This window comes from Neophocaena asiaeorientalis, unplaced genomic scaffold, assembly GCF_003031525.2.
Source record: "Neophocaena asiaeorientalis asiaeorientalis breed wild unplaced genomic scaffold, Neophocaena_asiaeorientalis_V1.1 scaffold242, whole genome shotgun sequence".
Lineage (NCBI taxonomy): Eukaryota > Metazoa > Chordata > Mammalia > Artiodactyla > Phocoenidae > Neophocaena > Neophocaena asiaeorientalis.
In genome coordinates this window covers 6,933,013-6,951,976 of record NW_020172451.1, presented here as the reverse complement: position 1 = coordinate 6,951,976, position 18,964 = coordinate 6,933,013, and the positions used below count along the sequence as shown (strand labels likewise).

Genomic DNA, 18,964 nt, shown 5'->3' with positions numbered 1-18,964 from the left:
AGCCCAGCATCCCAGCCACCGCGTGACTCTCGCGCGCGCACCGCCTCCCGCAGCTCCCACAGGTCCCCCGCGCTCTCCGCCTCGCCCCGGCCTAGAGGATAACAGGCCGGGAGCAGGATCGAGGGGGAGGGACCGGGACTGGGATGCGGGAACCATGCCCCACCCGGAACCTCGAGCCTGCAGGCACAGCGCCCCCGCGCGCCTCCCCGGCGGCCCGCAACCGGCCCTGGGTGCCCGCTCCAGTGTGCGGGCGGGAGGGGAGCCTGGCCCCTCTGCAGGGTCTGCTCGGCCCAGGAGGAGCCCGCGTCCAGCTCAGCCTTGCAGCCCCGCGCCCTGAGCATCTTCCCGGAGGAACGGAGACAAAGGAGGATTCATGTCCAAAGGTAGGAAGGCCGGCGGCGCCACCGGCGCGCGCCGAGAGGAGGCTGCGGCCCCCAAAGCCCGGCTGGAGATGCTACCCGGGGAGGGTTGATGCACTGAGGAACCCATGCGCGGTGACATACGCACGGACACACGCACACACGGTGGCACACATCCCAAGATGTACAAGCCCGGAGAAATGCACATATGGAAACGCGGAGAGATACAGAGAGCCCCGAAGAAGCGAGGAGGCACCCAGATGCGCACAGAAAGCTCCACACTGGAGCACTCCAAGAAGTGCACACACATGCACACCACGCACAGGTATCAGGACCACCTACAGCCAGACAAGAGACCTGTGCGCTGACACGTAGACCCCTTCCCCCACACATAGGCGCACACTGAGACGGGCACCAGCTGGTGGTCTCCAAGGGAACTCGTTGGCCTCCAGAGGACTGGGATGGAGGCAGGGGTATCCCAGGGCCCTTTGCTTCTGTGAATGGGAAAGTATTAAGATACCTTTTGTGATTCCTTTTCTGAGAGCCGGGGGCTGGAGCTGGGGTGGACTGGAATTGCCTCTGCGGGTGGGGGCGCTGTTTTGAAGGCGGCTGGGGGCTGAGGAAGACCTGCAGCTCCCCATGGAAGAGCCTCCCCACCCCCTGGATCCCACTAAGCCAGGGAGGAAGGTGCTATTCTGGAAAGGTCCCCTCCCCCTGCTGCCACCTTCCCAACAGAGGGGTGGGGTCCCTGGGCCAGACAAAGACAAAGCCATTCATTTGCCTGTAAAAGAAAGCACCAGGGTCCTTGCTTGGCATGGGGATGGGGGGAGGTGCTGTTTCTGTGGGGACTAAGCTAGAGCTGAGTGGGCTGGACAATGTCTCTTCCTGGAGCACTGATGGGCAGGTGACTCCTGGCAGGGGGTGCTGCAGACAGATCCCCTCCTCTCCAGGGGCCCTGAGAGACTGGGAGCTTAGGAGGAGCCCCAAGAACCACTTAGGCAGGATGGCATATTTGAGCTACATCCTGCCGTGACCCCATCCTGAGCTCTTGCCCACCCTTGGGGAGCCCCCCTCCAATCCCTGTTGCAGGGGAAGGAGAAAGTCTCATAACAGAGTCTACCTCCGTGACTGTGGCCCACGCAAGAGCCATTTGCTGGGTGGAGGTCAGCTGTTCTGCCAAGGGAGCAGCATCTGAGGGAAGAGAAAAGTGATGGCTCTGAAGTAACATCTGCCTTGCGGTGAGGCTTGCATTCATTCATTCATTCACTGCTGAGTGTCTTGTTACACTAGGTTCATTGGGGCACAGAAATCAATAAGACGTGGCTCCTGCCCTGAAGAAGGGTGGGAACCGGCATATGTTCAGTGCCAGGTCATTTATGTCCATGCTTTTGTATAAGCTTCATAGCAACCCAGCAAGGTAGGTACTGTACCTATTTTCCTGAGGAGAACACTGAGGCTCACAGGGGTCATCCAGCTGGGAGTCAAGTATGGGCCATCTGGAGTTGGCATGGCGGGACCAGGGGAGCTGTAAGGGCAGAGGATGGAGCTACAGAATTCAGCTCCAGAGCTGCATTTGTCCTGTGCCCTGGAGGGCTTTATGCGCTTGTCAGGCACCCTCACCAAACAGTGGGCCCTTGGGGGCAAGGACCTTGTCTGGGGTCCAAAAGTGTCCTTGGCATTTAGTCTAAAGTTTGGCTGGAGTAGGCTCCCATTTGACAGCCTGTGGGAAGGCCTGGATGGGAGGGATGGGATGGAGTGAGTGAGTGAATGAATGTGATGACTAGGAAGTTAGTCGGGGGCTGAGACAGCACAGAAGAGAGGCATCCACATGAGATGGGAAAGCAGAAGGTTTCCTGAGGGGTAGCCCTTGGGCTGAATGGTGAAAAAAGAGGACGAGTTAGCCAGGGGCTGGAGTGGGCGAAGGGTCTTCCAGCAAAGGCTGTGACACAGTGACCCACCACAGGTTTGCAGTAATTGTGGCTGATGGGTGGTTGTAATTGCCATGCGGTTGGGAGGGGCAGCTTGCCAGCAGGAGCTCTATGGGTGCTCATAGGTGCTTGATAGAAGAATGGTGAGATCTGCTCCCGTTCTGGACCTGCAGCAGGCCTGCTGTAGCCCCTAGAAGTTGCCTGGGAATCTGGTAGGCCGCCCCCTTCTTGTAACCAGGGTCTGTCTTTTTAGGAATGATCTTTGAAGATGCTGAAGTTGACAGACCAGGGCTGAGCAGGCCATGGTGAGGACACACACTTTATAAAAATACTTACAAAAACTCCCATAAATAAATACTAGACTCACTTTCCAGGTCTGTAAAATGAGGTAAGACCCTGCCTGCCCGACACACACATACACACCGATGGATCTATCTCACAACACAGGTTGTGGAGACCAAATGGGCTGGCTGTAGAGGCATGAGGGAGATGAATGGGGCCAGCCGTGTGAGCAGCTGGGCAGGGAAAATGGGGCATTGGCCCCCAGTGCAGGTGTGCTGAGTTGGGTCCGGGAGCCATGTGCAGAGTGGATGTGGAGGCCGGGCTGCTGAGAGTCAGCTGCTGCAGGGCTGAGCCAATCTTGCTGCCTTCTGGGGCCGCCTGGCTGGCAACGGCTTCCTGGGAAGCAGGAGGGAGCCACGCCAGGCCCTGGGGAGGTCCTGAGACTTTGTCAGATTTGGCCGTGCCTGGGAGTGACAAGGAAAGAATGGTTTCCAATTGAGAGAGAGAGAGAGAGAGAGTCTTGCCAGGACCAGTGGAAGGACCAGGTGGTAGGGGTACAAGAACAGACTCCTGGCTGGGTTTGGGGGTGGGGGAGGGAGGTACTCCTGTCCCCTCACCCTCTTTCCCATCTGCTACTCCATCAGTTCTCTCTGTGAGCCTGAGACTCTGCAGGGTGGTAACCGTGAACCATAGGATTCTAGAATGGCAGAGCTGGAAGAGGGCCTTTGGAGAGCGTGGAGTCCAGTAACTGTGCTGTGTAATTAGTATCTGGGGCACCTCCCTCTAACGAGTGCTTTCACATGCACCACTTCATTTCCCCTCCTGACAGGCTGTGAACTTGAAAGGGACAGGAGCAACAGGGTCTGGAACAGTGAGGCGCTGTGCAGGCGCTTCTAGGCATATACCCCGTGTGCAGTGCTCACTACAGCCTTACTCACGATCCTAACTGGTTTACAGAGTACAGAGGAGGAAGCAGGCGCGGGGGAAGGGGGGGGGTTTGCCCAAGTCCACAGAGCTGGCTAACAGCAGAGCCAGGCTCTTTCCACATCACCACACACCCCCATTTTACGGGGAGGGAAATGGAGTTGCTGTATCCTGAAACCCACCCTGGTGGACAGTGGCCTGATGAGGAAACACACAGATTTCTCTTGTATGTGAATATACGCATGATCTGCCAGACCCAGAGGGATGTTTGCCTTTCTCCACTGGGGAAGGGCTGTGATTTCAGCCTCCCCTTTCTTTTGCTACCCACCATCCCAAGAACACGTTGTGTCATGTCATCTTAGGTCAGTGATGGCCCCTACTTGGGTCTCATCCTCTCCCCAACAGTCAAAAGGGAGACTTATTCCCCCTCAGACTCAAAACTAAGGCTTGGAGGGTGTCTGGGGGCACCTCAGGGCACAGACCTCCTTACTTTGCAGCAGTGCTTGTGGAACAGAGGGGACACGGAGGTTGGGAGACAGGAGTGATGCTCACTCTGCAGAGATGGGGTAGCCCTATATGTGCTTCCTCTTTTTTTTTTTTTTAAATATTTATTTATATATTTACTTGGCAGCCAGGTCTTAGTTGCAGTGTGTGGGATCTTTAGTTGCGGCATGTGAACACTTAGTTGTGGCGTGTGGGATCTAGTTTCCTGACCAGGGATCGAACCTGGGCCCCCTGCAGTGGGAGCACAGAGTCTTAGCCACTGGACCACCAGGGAAGTCTCCCCATGTGCTTCCAAAAAAGACAAGCAACTGGATCAGTGACAGGCAGTCAACAGATGTTAGGTCCAGTATCCTAAAAGGTCTTTGCCCTTTTTCTGGGGGAGGCAGGAACTCAGGTCAAAATAACCCCAGACATCTCTCAGATCAGTGGTTCTCAGCTGGGGCACTGTTGTCCCCAGGAGACATTTGTCACTGTCTGGAAATATTTTTGGTCATTAAACTGGGGGGGCTACTACCTGCATCTAGTAGAGGCCAGGGATGTCACTAAACATCATACAATGCACAGGACAGCTCCCTGCAATAATTATCTGGCCTGAAATGTCAATAGTGCCAAGGTGGAGAAACCCCTGGGTTAGAGACACAGATGTGGTTCTTAGGAGCAGCGAGGTGCATATGAAAGTGCCCCAGCAACTGGAGGGTCTGGGTACTGGTCCAGATTTTGCATCTGACTTGCTGTGTTCTTGGCAAGCCCCTCCCCCCAGGTGTCAGTCTCCTCATCTGTGAGAGGAGAGACCTGTACTGGATGACATGTAAGGTCCCTTCCAGGCCCAACCCTGTATGATTCTGTATCCAGAGAATAATACTGTGCCTTCCACGTGACCTCTGCTCTCCTCTAGCCCACCCCTCCCACCTTGGCTTTTCAGGGCTCCCGGAGACCAGGACGGACGCAGCCATGTCAGAGCTGGTGCCTGAGCCCAGGCCTAAGCCGGCAGTGCCCATGAAGCCCGTCAGCATCAACCCCAACCTGCTGGGCTACATTGGCATCGACACCATCATCGAGCAGATGCGCAAGAAGACCATGAAGACTGGTTTCGACTTCAACATCATGGTCGTTGGTATGGAGGCCGTGGGTTCCCTGGAGGCCCTGGTGGCGGGCAGCACCCAGGATCCCGATTCTTTCTCGAGGACGGCCTCAGTCCTGGCTTCTCTAGAATGAGCTCTTTCTCAGAGGAAAGATCTCACTGTGCAGATCACAAAGGCCTGAGCCCTTTCTCCCCACAGGCTGGCTGATCCAAGGGTGGGAGCTGTGGGTGGGTGGTCACTGTGGCCCCATCACCACCTGGCTGTGCTCAAGTTGCCTTCATGTGTGTGGCAACGAAGGACATCACCAGTGTCCTCCCCTAACTTCAGGAGCTGGGGGAGGATCGGATGAAAGGTGGTCTTCTTTCTGATCTTTTGTGTGCTTTCAAGCTTAGAGAGAATTTCCAGGACACTGGTCACTAAGTAGGGTCACTGGGTCACAGAACTGGGTCTTATCCAGTTCCCTCCCTCCCCACCGTCCTATCAGTAAAGAGAAACTAAGGCCCAAAAGAGCAAACATGGCTCGTCCAAGGCTTCAGGGAAGAAGCACAGTTGAGTCTAGAACCTTAGGCTCCAGCCCCATGCCGGGCCCATTTCCTAATATATGACAGGAATGCTCTAGACCAGCACACCTCCTACTTTATTGCCCATTTGGTTCATCTGAAGTCCTGTTAAAATGCAGACTCTGATTCATAGGGCTGGGGTGGGGCCTGGGGTACCTCATTTCCTACAAGCATCCAGGTGATGCCAAGTGCCACTCATTAGTTGCCAGCCTTGCCGGTGTGATTCTGGTGCATGTTTGAGAAACACTGCTCAGACCAGTGGTTTTCAAATATTTTTTAGTGTGGAGCTCTCCCTTGGAATGAAACCTTCTGCAGAACTGCAGTGTCAGTATGCAAAGTAATTCTGTCTTTACTTTTAGTATGATTAAATATTAAAAACTTAGGTCAAGCAAAAACAAAACCAAACCGAAAACCGCTACATGAGACAAATGCAGAGGTTGTTCCTTTCCCAGTGGTCCTGGGGCTCCAGAAGGAGAGAATGTGGAATCCAACTAACATTCCCCCAGGTCCTTCACCAGTAAGTAGGAAACCGTTCCCACCCACCTGCTCTCCCTACTCAGCCCCTTGCCTCCCCAGTGAGCCGTCAGTCAAGGGCCTGGATCACAGCTCTAGAATTCTGTAAGCTCAGGGGAGAGATACTAGGCTCGGCGGGTGGGCATGGGGTCTCCCTGCCTTCTCATCCTCCTCCTGTCTTGCTGCAGGTCAGAGTGGACTGGGCAAGTCAACACTAGTCAACACCCTCTTCAAATCCCAAGTGAGCCGCAAGGCCTCCAGCTGGAACCGGGAAGAGAAGATTCCCAAGACAGTGGAGATCAAAGCTATTGGGCATGGTGAGGACCAGGCAGGGACCCCGATGGGCATTGTTCAGAGGAGGCTCTGCCAGAAAAGGGAAAGGATGGGGCTTCTTGGGGAATGAGACAGATGAAAGGCAACCTCAAGACAGAATAGAATTAAGCCCTAAACACACGGGAGCCAACTCCTTAGACTGGAAGTCCAGGAAAGGGGGTGAGGGAATTAGAAAGGAATGAAGTAGGATTTGAGCTGGATGACAAAGGCTGGGTGGATTTAGACAGGCAGAAGGGGTAAGGAGGGCATTTCAGGAGCAGGGAACAGCATGGACAAAGGTGTTGAAGACCCTGAACTCGACTTTTCCAATAATCAGTCCTGCAGAAGGAAGGAGCCCAGCCCAGGCTGGTAGGGGCACCTGGTGTCAGCTGGAGGAGTGACCTCCCTGGTGCCTTTTTTTAAGAAATTTATTTATTTTTTTATTTATTTTTGGCTGCGTTGGGTCTTTGTTGCTGCGCGCGGGCTTTCTCTAGTTGCGACGAGCGGGGGCTACTCTTCGTTGCGGTGCGCAGGCTTCTTGCAGTGGCCTCTCTTGTTGCAGAGCACGGGCACTAAGCACGCGGGCTTCAATAGTTGTGGCATGTGGGCTCAGTAGTTGTGGCGCACGGGCTTAGTTGCTCTGCGGCATCCTGGTGCCTTTTCTGTTCACTCCTCAGTGATAGAGGAAGGCGGTGTCAAAATGAAGCTGACTGTCATCGACACGCCAGGCTTTGGAGACCAGATCAACAATGAAAACTGGTATGTCTGCCTGTGAGATTTCCACCCTAAAGACTCTGCAAGGCAGATACTGAATGTGGCGCAGATTCATTCACACTGAGAGCCGTCTGCGCCCTCCCTGCTGAGGGGTTAAGCGGGAAGCCTTGCTGAAAGAGGGGAGGGGCTTTGTCAGGAGGCAGGGAAGAGGTCCACATGGGGCCCAGGCATGGGGATGGAGGGGGACAGTATAGAGGGAATGTCAGCCAAGGGATTGCCTGGAGATGGGAGTGGATCTGTCATAATAGGCAGGAGAGGCAGAGCAAGGGGAACTGGGGTGCAAATCCAGGCTGACCTGAAGGCTGTGGCAGGGAACTCGGCCTGAGAGCCAGATGTTGTAGCCCTGGACAAAGAGAGGATGGGTGGAAAACAGGAGGAAGGGGAGTTTCCATGGAGAACCTTTGCCTCTGGGAATCCACAGAGCAAAGCTGCAGTCAGCGTCCAGCCAAGAAGGGGTGAAATACACTGCCCAGGCATAGACGGAAGGGTCGACTGTGAAAAAAAAGCACAACGTAAGAGCTGTGAGTTGGGTTTCATTCACTGTCTCACTGAGGACTGTAGCCCGGGAGACAGACTCTCAGATGGTTCTGAGGACCTGCTCTGAAGAGGTGGGCGAGAGGCAATATATGTGTGATTTCTGGCTGGGGGATACGGAGAGTCAAGCAAACAGCTCAGCAAAAGGCTCGTCACGAGGATCAGATATCTCAGTTAAGATTTTAGTGTTTTTCTGAGTAGGGGAAGGTGCGAGGATTTGGGTCCATAAAATTTTTTTTTTTCTGAAATAGAACTATCTAAGGGCCTGTTTTCCCTGTTTTCCCAAAGTGCAGAGAAGCCTTATCCTGTTACTTGTCCTGAATTCCCTTCAGGGTATATTGTAGGTCAGCGACTGCACTGACGAATGACTTAATCCTTGTAGAACCAGATGGCAAGTGACATTCCCCACTTTACAGAAGGTTCCAGGCAGAAGTTTCCTCCCAGACAGGGATGGTGACAGTTGTGCCTCCGTGAGGGAGCTGGGGTCTGCCCCAGACAGACAGGACCGCTCAGCAGCACACCTAGGAACTGGCTGTACTGATCTTAGAGAAGTGGCTGGTTGCCTTCTTTTCTGGCTATACACACGCTTCTGGACAGAGAAGGGTTATTATTCATTGTTATCAATGAATTGTTGCTATGACTGTGTACTTTCTACGTGCCATTGCTCTGTTAAGTACTATGCCTGTCCTTTCTGATTCTTCTATGAATCTCTCCAGGTACCTATTGTTACCCTCTTTTTTACTTATGAGAAAACAGCTTCAGAGAGGGGCAGAGATTTCCCCAGAGCTGCCCAGCTAATAAGTAATGGATGTGGGGAGAGTGTGCGCTGCTGTCGGGAGTGGGATGGGGTTCTGCAGGGTCCCTTAGCCCAGTCAGAGAGCTAGGTCCCCAGGGGAGCTCTGCCCTTGATCACAGGGAAAGCCATCCATGGGAGGCCGAGGGATAATAGTCAGCAGGTAACCTAGACCCACCAGGGGAGGTAGGGAACGAGATGGATGTGAGGGGACTGCTACCTGACCATGTCTAAGGTGAGCTCCCAGGTCCTGTCCTTCTGGGACATCCATCTGCTTTCTTCCCACCCCCCAGCTGGGAGCCCATTGAGAAATACATCAATGAACAATATGAGAAATTCCTGAAGGAGGAGGTGAACATAGCCAGGAAGAAACGCATCCCTGACACTCGTGTCCACTGCTGCCTCTACTTCATCTCCCCAACGGGACACTCGTATGTACCAGTCCCACGCCCATTGCTGGGCCTGGCTTTAGTTTGCATCATCTGTGCCCAACCTGTAGTGGGTAACCGTTACCTGGACTCAGCTGGGGAGGGCCAGATGGGCCCCAGTGTAGTCACAGTCCGGTGCTTCCCCAGAGTTTCTTGCCAGGAGAGTGAAGCTGACCGTCAGCCCCTACGCCGCCCATTGGTGTTCTGGCACCGTAGCACGACTGTGCCGGCACACAGAAGTTGGCTTATGTGCCCCAGATGCTCCTCATTTGTTCAAGAGATACCTGCTTTGCCCAAGCCTGGGGTTGGGGGCAGTAAGAAGGGTGAAAGGGGGGGGGGGCTGGGCTACTGGATTGGGGCTGGTGTTTGCGGGGGGAGGTACCCAGCCGTAGGCATTTGGAGGGCGGCCAGCCCGGTATGAGGAGCCAGGTGTCTAGAGATGAAGACTGGCAATAAGCAGGGCATGCTGGGAAGTCTGGTTGTTGAGTATCAGGCGGGGCTACATGCTAGGGAGTACCAGGAGAGAACGGAGCAATCCAAGTAGGCGAGCAGAGGGCGGGTGTCTCGTGATTTATCACTAAGCCCAGCTTAGTTCAGTTCTTGAGAAGATGGCACAAGCAAGGCAGGCCCCCAGTGTTGGAGGAATCAGATGTTCAGCAGGTTTTCAATGGAGGAGCTCAGGAACTCAACAAAAAGTTTGCGTTATCCCTCCCTAGAACCTGGACCCAAGGTCAGAGCAAGCCAGCAGATGGCCTGACTGAATGAGTCCCCTTGACTGCAAACTAGAGCCAGATTGGGGTCCCAGAGTCCAGAGGAAGCTGGCCCCGCAGATGGGGGAGGGGTCAGGCCCCCAGATGGAGCCCTGCAGGACTAATGCGGGGCTGGGAGGAGGCCTGTCAAAAAGTGCTGTCTTGTAGGCAGAATAGACACACACATGTAACCGTGACACAAGGACGTTTGGGTAGGGACAGCAGTCCACAGCTGTTCCCAGGAGAAAGAAATCTTAGGTCAGAAAAGATGTCATGAAGGTGTGGTTTGAGTGGGGCTTAAAGAAGGCAGGATTTGCATGGGAACCGAGGAAGAGAAAGAGGTGGTGATGGACCATGTGTGCGTGGAGAGTCGGGGTCTCTTCTGCACATTGAGATGGTGGATGTGTGTCGGATAGGAAAGGGAGCAGCCTCTTGGCCTCAGCCAGTTCCCAGCCCAGTCCTCCTGTCACAAGGGTGCCCCTGGAATGGTGGCAGTGGCTGAGTGGGGGAGGGCATGGTGGCTCTGACACCCCACCTTCTCTGGGCCTCAGCTTGCGACCTCTCGATCTGGAGTTCATGAAACACCTCAGCAAAGTTGTGAACATCATCCCTGTCATTGCTAAGGCTGACACCATGACCCTGGAGGAGAAGTCTGAATTCAAGCAAAGGGTGAGAAGGCCCCCTCCTCCTTTTCCTGTCCCCATCCTTGCCTTCCCCTCTTCTGGTCTAAGCCCTCTCCTATCCTTCATTATTATATCCACCCTCTATCCCACTTCCCACCCAGCCCCTACTCAACCATCAAAGAGGCTGGGCTGGTGGTATCTGGGGACCAACAGTGAAGAGAAGCTCCAGCCTCCTTGCTGCCCTCCAAACTTACCTGCAAAGACCTCTGAACACACAAATCACCATGAGCATGAGAGACCACTCCTCACTGTCAGGCTGCTTGAAGGACTAATCAACCAACTGCCTGCTAGTCCTTATTCTTTTCCATAAGCTCTATCCTGTGTCGGACACACAGGCGATGGGGTTGGGGAGACGCAGAAGAAGTATAAAGACAGTTGCTGCCTTTAAGAAACTTACAATCAAGTAGGTTACTGAAAAGATGCTGGGTGGCTTCCTGGAGGAGGAGACTTAAGCCGAGCTTTGAAAGAGGATCAGCAGAGAGGCTGGGGGTGGGGGCGATGCACCTCTCTTCCCTGCAAACAGGAATATAACAAGTATGGCATGAGCACTGCCCATGTGGAATCTGTTCCCAGCTGTACTGCTTGTCTGAATCCTAGTCTTACCCTAAGGTGAACAAGCTAGACCCCCAGACTCTTCCTCATTGCAGGCTGGGTGGGCTATGGTAATTGTAGGGGTGGGGCTCCCATATGTTCAGGATCCTCCTGCTGCCCAGGGCCTCAGAGTTCAGAGATAACTGGATTATCAAAGACTGCATTTATCCCTCTGACTTCAGCATGCACACACTTGCACACGCATGCACACACACACATAGCCCTCTCTCCCCTTACCATGCTTCTCCTCCCCACCTCTAGGTTCGAAAGGAGCTTGAAGTAAATGGCATTGAATTCTACCCCCAGAAGGAATTTGATGAGGATTTGGAGGACAAGACAGAGAATGACAAAATCCGGGTAGGTGCCTGGGACTGTTCATCACACGGATGCCCGCCTTAGTCCCCCTGGGATGTGGATCATGGACCACTTCTGCTTTGCAACCTGCTTTTCCCTTTCCATACTCCCTGCCCGACCTTGCCCGACCCAGACAAGAAGTGTCAGGGGAGAGGTTGAGGACTTGGGGCGCTGGCCAGGACTGTGAACCCTGCACCCAGGAAGCCAGTGCTCCGTCCATCCCCAGACCACACGAAAGCCTCTCGTTCCCCCACAGGGTCAAGTGAAACCAAGGTATGGGGTGATGGAAGGGCACAGGCAGGAAAAGCTTCAGCCTGGGGTCCAAAGTATCTATACTCTATCAGAGCTCTGCTTGTCAGTTTCCCCTTCTATAAAATTCAGAGGCTTATAGGCTCTTTTTTTCTTTTTTTCCCTAGAAGGACCCTTAAAAAAATTAAATGTCAGACAGACTCCAATATGTAAAACACAAAAACAGAGCTGCTTTGGCTAAGTGACACAGGCACAGCCCTACCTTCCGAGCAGCCCCTGGGGTATTTCCTGGGAATTTTTTTTTTTTTCTGGCTGCGTTGGGTCTTCGTTGCTGCACGTGGGCTTTCTCTAGTTGTGGCGAGCGGGGGCTACTCTTTGTTGCGGTGCGTGGGCTTCTCATTGTGGTGGCTTCTCTTGTTGCAGAGCACGGGCTCTAGGCGCGCGGGCTTCAGTAGTTGTGGTGCGCGGGCTCTAGTGGCACACGGGCTTAGTTGCTCTGCGGCATGTGGGATCCTCCCGGACCAGTGATCAAACCTGTGTCCCCTGCATTGGCAGTCGGATTCTTAACCACTGAGCTACCAGGGAAGTCCCTCTCCTGGGAATCTTAAGGTTTCATGAAACCTGGCTTGGAAACCACTGACCTATGTGATTTCTAAGATCCGTCTCAATTCTAAACTTCTACTATTCCGTGATTCTACATCAGAATCCTGAGTTCTAGTCTGAGCTTTTCGATTAACCACTGTAACCTGGGACAAATCACTCATTTGCTTTGGTCTTGAGTCTCCTTCTTCATCAAGTGTGGTAACCTGGTAGAAGCCCCTTACCTGATGTAGTTGAGACAGGCAGTTGGTCAGTTAATTGAAAAAATCAATTGAAGTGAAGAGATTATTTTAAAAATGAAACATATTTATCTTAAATGTTTTAAAATAAATGTTTTAATATAAATCTTAAGTGTTTTAATACATTCATTAAACATTCTTTTCATAGAGAGACAAGCCCTCTTCTTTGAAGGTAAGTCCGCTCTGAATGCAAAAGCAACTCACCTTTTTCAAATCTTTCTGAAACATTCAACTTAATTTTCAGAGAAACAACTCTCCACACTGATATGTCTTCAGCTTATATAATAGTTAATTTATCCAATTGCAACAACAAGTACACACCAGGCAAAAAGATTTGGGAACAGATACCTGGTGGAGCAGAGGGGCCTACGCACATCAGAAAGCAGCCTTTGAGCTCTGGAAGCTCAGCGGGTGTGGGCCTCTGCCAGTGGGGGAGACAGTGTAAAGCTTCAGTTACTTTGGCAGTCAGTCGTGTAGGTGTCGTTTAAGAGGCCTGTCTTTCCTGGCTATCTCACAGGGTTGTTGCAAATCAAACCAAACCTGATAAAGCACTGAAGAGCGTGAAGCATTCTCCAGTTGTAGGGAAGCTGACTTACTGAGGTTAACCCACTAGGCAGGGGAGCAATCGGGGTTGGACCCAGGCCTTCGGACTCCCAGTCCAGTGCTCTTTTTAAGAGACAAGAGCCTTGCCCTTGCCATCAATGGGATCACTGAATGAGCTTCAGAAATGTGCAGTTCAAGGCTAGAGGCCCGGGAGTGTACTCCATCCTGCCCTTGGAGGCCCAGATGGTAGGAGGATGACATGCACGTGTGTCTGGTTTGTCAGCAGGAGAGCATGCCTTTCGCTGTGGTGGGAAGTGACAAGGAGTACCAAGTGAATGGCAAGCGGGTCCTCGGCAGAAAAACTCCCTGGGGGATCATTGAAGGTAATTCAGTGCATCTTCTTGAAGAACTGGCCGCTGGTCAATTTTGCTTATTTATTAAGCATCTTATAGGTCAAGGCACAGTCCTAGGATGTAAGATATAAAATGAATGTCAGCCAGACCCTGCCGTAAGGGGCTTACAGTCTAATTGGGAAGATGAGGCTCAGAGGCAGGAAGCAATAAAAGATGGATTTAGCACCTGACCGGGAGGACTAGCTCGAGGGTCAAAGGAGTTCAGAACATGGAGAGATTATAAGGATCGGAATAACCAGAGAAAGGTTTTCACATGAAAGGAGGCATGATCTGAAAAACTCCTGAAGGGTTGTTCAGATGTTGCCATTTTCATTTTATTAGGAACGGTGTGACCTTGAGAAGGTCACAATGATTCTGAAAGTTCTCAGAGAATCACTTCAGTTGATCACATTCATTATGATACCCCTCGGAGGGGAGCAGGGTAGGCGTGGCTGTTCTCAGAACATCCGTGCTGAGGCACTTGAGTCTCAGACGGGTTAAGTGTCCTGTCCAAGATGACATGACTTGTTAGTGGTGAACCTTGGATTTTAGACCCAGATATTTTGGTTCCAAAACCAAGTTCATCCCATTATATCGTGTTGTCTCTCATTTTTCTATGACCCTTTGTGGGGATTTTTTAAAAAATAGCTTTTTCTCATCATCTGCCTTGAATTATGAGAATATCTGTCCTACCCATTAGATTGTGAGACAAGAGGGTTTGTGGCTTAACCCTCTTCTTCTTCCACAGTCTTTGGCAAGTGATTTGCAAATCGTAGGCACTCAGTCTATGTTGAATTAAATTTATCAAGCCATCATGACCTTTTTAAGATGGCGCCGTTATTTTCTATGTGTGTTACTGTCTTCCGATCAGATTATAAGCTCCTTAAAGATAGGAATTGTGTCTTAGGCCTTTGACAGGTTTCTTAGACTCCCTGTGTATTAGTTTCCTTTTCTATATAATGGGAAATATAATAGTGGTTATTCCACAGAGTCTAGAGTAATATTGTGACCCTGTAGCTACTTAATGAATACTTGTTCAATGAGTAAAATCCAATGCACTGAAGTGCCAAGATGAGCACACCTCTGAAAGGGTGACCATAGCCTGACCCGTGGCTCCCTCCTAAATGCCTCCATGACCTGAACAGAAATTCACCTGCTGGTGTTGCAGCATTAGTGAAATGACCACCTGTTTTTTTTTTTTTTTGTTCTTGTTGCTGTTCACAGTGGAAAACCTCAACCACTGTGAGTTTGCCCTGCTTCGAGACTTTGTCATCAGGTAAGATGCACCCCTCCCGTCAGATGGCAGGTTTAATTATTTGGGGTCTGGAGGCTGTCTGTTCAGATCGACTTCCTCAGTCCCCAGGTCTCTCTGACAGAGCTTTCTGCTCCAGTCCCAGCTCGCGTCTCAAAGGAAAAGGGGCTCAAGAGGTATCATTGGCTCTCTGGAGTGGGTCCAGGCCATGGACGCGATGTGTGGACTTCAGACGTGGGTCCCCTCTTTCTCCTCCCGCCGCTAATCACATCCCTCTCTCTTCTCACCCTGTGTCCTTCAGGACCCACCTCCAGGACCTCAAGGAAGTGACACACAACATCCACTATGAGACCTACAGGGCCAAGCGGCTCAATGACAATGGAGGCCTCCCCCCGGTGAGCGTGGACACAGAGGGAAGCCACGACAGTAACCCATGACGACCCTTTCTCTGTATCATCACACATACCCACTTCTCCATGCACACACATCCCCAAACCACCACCAACCACCTTCTTCCTTTCTCTCCTGTCCCACAGGCCTATCTGGTAATTGTGGAGCATCTTGTCTACAGTGTGTGTGTGTGTGTGTGTGTGTGTGTGTGTGTGAGAGAGAGAGTGTGTGTGTGAGATTGTGTGTGTGTATGTGTGTGCGCCTGTGCAGGGGTGAGGTATTTTTACTGCCCTCCCTGGAAAGTCCCTTGTAAGTTTGGTTCCTCCATGGCTGTCCATTATCTGTCTCCTTTCCTTGTGTCCCAGAACAAAGCCGTGTGCCTCACTCAAGTGGTCTGGGGGAGGTTTCATTTAAAAATGATGGGAGCAGGTGAGCCACAGGTAATGCTTTCTTACCTCTGAAACCCACCTGCAAACAGGGACTGCAGAGATTCTCCAAGGACAGTCTGTGGAGCTAGACCTGGGAGGGGACGGGGAGTTGATGACTTAACCCTCCCTGTAAGTCCGGGTTGGTCTGGGGTAAGGCTAGGACTATTTGGGAAAAGAAAGGTCAGGGGAGAGCAGAGAAGTAGCCCAGAGCTGGGCTCCTGCAGAAAGAAGTAGTACCTAGAAGTGGAGGAGAGAGCTCCACCCTTTGGTCCTTGTCGCGTTCACTGTCCGAAAGCTACTACCTGTCACCACCAAAGACTGCTGCTTTCCGCACTCCCCTTGCCTCGCTCCCCTCGGCTTCCACTTTCTCTCTTTTCCCCCCTTTCCCTCCTTCCTTCATTCTACCCCCTCTGACTTTTCACTTCTTTTTACCCTAATCCACTTTAGCTTCATTTCTATATTTAGGATTTATGCCCAGTCTACTTCCCAAAACGACTTTAGGCCACTTAAAATAAAATCATCGCTTAAATCACGGGACAGTACAAACTGAGATTTCAAGAGAAATTGGATTTATAGAGAGGCATGGGAAAGAAAGTTTCTGCGGTCGAGCGCTGAAAATGGCCCCGAGCTTGTGGGCAGCCCAGCAAAGGAGGAGACACAGCGAGTTATGCGGTGCCCACTGGTTAAAGAAGCACATGTGCTGGTCAAGTGAGACAACCTGTTTTAGGCATTAAGTTCTAGAAGAACTGAGTCTAAAGTATCAAGAACAATATACAGTATTTGTCTTTCTTGGTAGTTTGGCAATTTTAAACCACACCTCCCTTCTCTCCATCAGGATTCTTCCTCCTTAAAGCTGGCTTCTGTTTCTCTCTTCTTCTTGTGTATACTTGACCCCCCGCCCTTTACTTCTCTTCTATTCTCTCTCTGTCTCACTGTCTCTTTCATGTTGAAGCTAATTACATTTTTGTCTTTCTCTGCTTTTCCCCAGTTCCTCTTCCTGACCCCTGTAGACATTCCCAGTGATACCCACAATCATACATGTAGCCTTTTCTTGCCTTTCCCTTCAGCCCTGTATTTATTAATGCATATATTTCCCCTGTTGTTTTACAAACAAGTTACTCTTTCTCTTTTAGTCTGTAAGGTGGCTGAAATTTGGGGCTGGGGAAACAGTTTAGCCTTAGGCAAGGGAAAACAAGTGATACAGTTTACAGTAACCTCTTACAACCTCCTGTTCCATCTCCTGGTCTAACCCTAGGTGTTTTACTGGTCCCTGCAGATCCCAGCGTTTATAGTCCCTTATCACTCAGGTGCTAGGAGAACACATAGACTTAAGACCAAGATTCAGTGGACCAGGAGAAAGAGGCAGGTGATCTGTTGCCAGTGGCCCAAAACTCATGGTCACAGTCTTTCCTGGAAGCACCTTACCAATCCAACCCACATCTTCCCTCACCCACAAAGTTATTCGAGGCAGGATAGAAGAGCGGCAGGGTCAGAGCCCAGAGGTGGCTACATTTCAACAGAAGAGGGATCCCTGGCTTATATGGAGACGTGGGACTAGACACCTCGGCCTAGCGGGGAAGGTCTAGGGGTGAGGGGGGGCATTGGAGAGGCTGAGTAGGAGACTGATGCTTGGCGCCCCTAAATCATGGTCTCAGCCTCCCTGGAGAAGCTGTTTTATATGTCTGCTGCCAGCTGCTGGTCTCCACACCCTCAACCGTTCTCAACCCCCCCGCAGGGAGAAGGCCTCCTGGGCATTGTCCTTCCACCTGTGCCAGCCACCCCCTGCCCCACTGCAGAATGAAGGCCATTTCAAGCGCCGCTCCTCCCTCCATTCCTCTCAGCTGTTATTGCTGCAGGGCCACGCCCTTTTTAGTGCTGTGTGTGTCCAGCCAACACCACGGCCCCTCTCAGCCCTCAGCCGGTGGGAGGGGCCGGCTGCCCCTTTAGGACAGTTGCTTCTTCCATTCATCCAAACCACCCCTCTCCTCCCAGTGGAATGGAGTTCTCGCCAGCACTGCCCTCCTCCATCATCTGTGTCAGCTGGTCCTAGCCCATCTGTAGGGTGAAAGAGCTCACCAAGAGCTCCTTCTGCCCTTGCAAACCCATACCGGCTACTTGTAACCATCTCCAAGGGAAATGGCATTGTTCCCTGTCCATTCATCTGCATGAGCTACTCTTGGCTTCCTTAAAGGGTCAAGAAAGCAACTTTTCTGCTTGTCGGGTTTGTTGACGTCAGCTGTGTGAGCCCCAAGGTGGGACGAGGGTGCCTCCTTCATTGCTCAAAGCTTATTTATAAGGATGGGTCACTACAGATCTGGGGGAGCAAGGGCTAGGATGACTTTTTAAAAAAATCACTGCTTGTGGCTGGCCCGGAGGGCAGTCACACACCCTCCCTGCCCCATAATGCAGCCACTTAGGGAGCGCGGTTTTCCTGAGACATTCCTGGAGTTGACTTCCTTATCCTCAAACTTTAAATAAGAACTAAATGCACACACAAAACTCCAGAAAGTCACAGGATGTGAACTCTAGGAGGAAAAAAGCACCCTTCTGTCCACTTAGCAATAAGAGGGAATCTCTTCCCACCTACCCTGACTACTCCACCCCACCCCCTCCCCCACTCCGTTAACGTGAGTAATGAATCAGCCTGGCCACAGTTGGTCACTGTAGGCTAGTGGAAAATCCCCAGTGGAGGGTACAGCCCCGCATCAGATGCATGAATGTTTGCGAATGTCGGCTGCCACCGCCCCACACACTATGTCTTTATGGAATACCCCTTGCCCACTGCCCCACCATTTCCACCTGCACACAACTTGCTCAAAGGCTGGTGACTTGTGGGCCATTCATCTACAACGAAGTCCTGATGGAGCAAGAGGCCCAAGCCTAGGGGATGCAAGAACGACCCATTTCTTAAATGTTACCAGTCCCAGCCAACCTTTTGGTGACATTATGATTAATTTTCCCAATTGAAAGTAAGCAAACAGACACTCAAACTGGTTGTGTAAATGTTGCTAGACTTTATGTGTTGTACAACTAAACATTGCTGTTTGAACAATAACTGAACTGTGTTTTATTTTTGCTCCTCAATCCTTGGCCAAATTAGCTATTACATCATCTCACCCATGTGTGGAGGGTGAGACAGGGACCATCTTGGTAAGAGGTAGACACAGAAATTAGAGATGGAAAAGTTTTTGTGAGGTCAGTTCATCTTCAGTGGGCATGAAGTCGGACCCCTGTCATTATTCCCTGGAGTTTTGTATCCAAAATGAGTGATGGAGCTATCACACTTTACCTTGAGGGATGCTATGTTCTGCATAGCCTGTCTCCTCTAATGGAAACAATGTCTATTTTCATTCAATTAATTTCCTAGCTTTCACCCTCCTTTTTCCAGAAGGCATAAAACCAAATCTAGGAAAGGAGTGGACCTATCTTGCCTAGAGACCTGCCTTTTTTTTTTTTTTTGCGGTACGCGGGCCTCTCACTGTTGTGGCCTTTCCCGCTGCG

At 51.6% G+C, this 18,964-nt stretch overlaps 1 protein-coding gene across 1 annotated transcript; it reads left to right on the top strand.

The window, feature by feature from the left end:
• Positions 1–265: 265 nt before the first annotated feature.
• SEPTIN3 (septin 3) lies at positions 266–18,413 on the top strand. Its single transcript, XM_024737509.1, has 11 exons — positions 266–383; positions 4,920–5,111; positions 6,341–6,469; positions 7,142–7,223; positions 8,859–8,996; positions 10,294–10,411; positions 11,278–11,373; positions 13,285–13,384; positions 14,618–14,669; positions 14,947–15,040; positions 17,199–18,413. Exons 1-11 carry the CDS (start codon positions 374–376, stop codon positions 17,262–17,264), a joined length of 1,077 nt encoding a protein of 358 aa, XP_024593277.1. The 5' UTR covers positions 266–373; the 3' UTR covers positions 17,265–18,413.
• The last annotated feature ends 551 nt before the right edge of the window (positions 18,414–18,964 follow it).

Bases quoted from the DNA above. Each gene is read 5' to 3' on its own strand.
- SEPTIN3 (XM_024737509.1), top strand. The intron at 8,997-10,293 runs GTATGTACCAGT...TCTGGGCCTCAG, and splicing joins ATCTCCCCAACGGGACACTC to CTTGCGACCTCTCGATCTGG. The intron at 14,670-14,946 runs GTAAGATGCACC...TGTGTCCTTCAG, and splicing joins CTTCGAGACTTTGTCATCAG to GACCCACCTCCAGGACCTCA.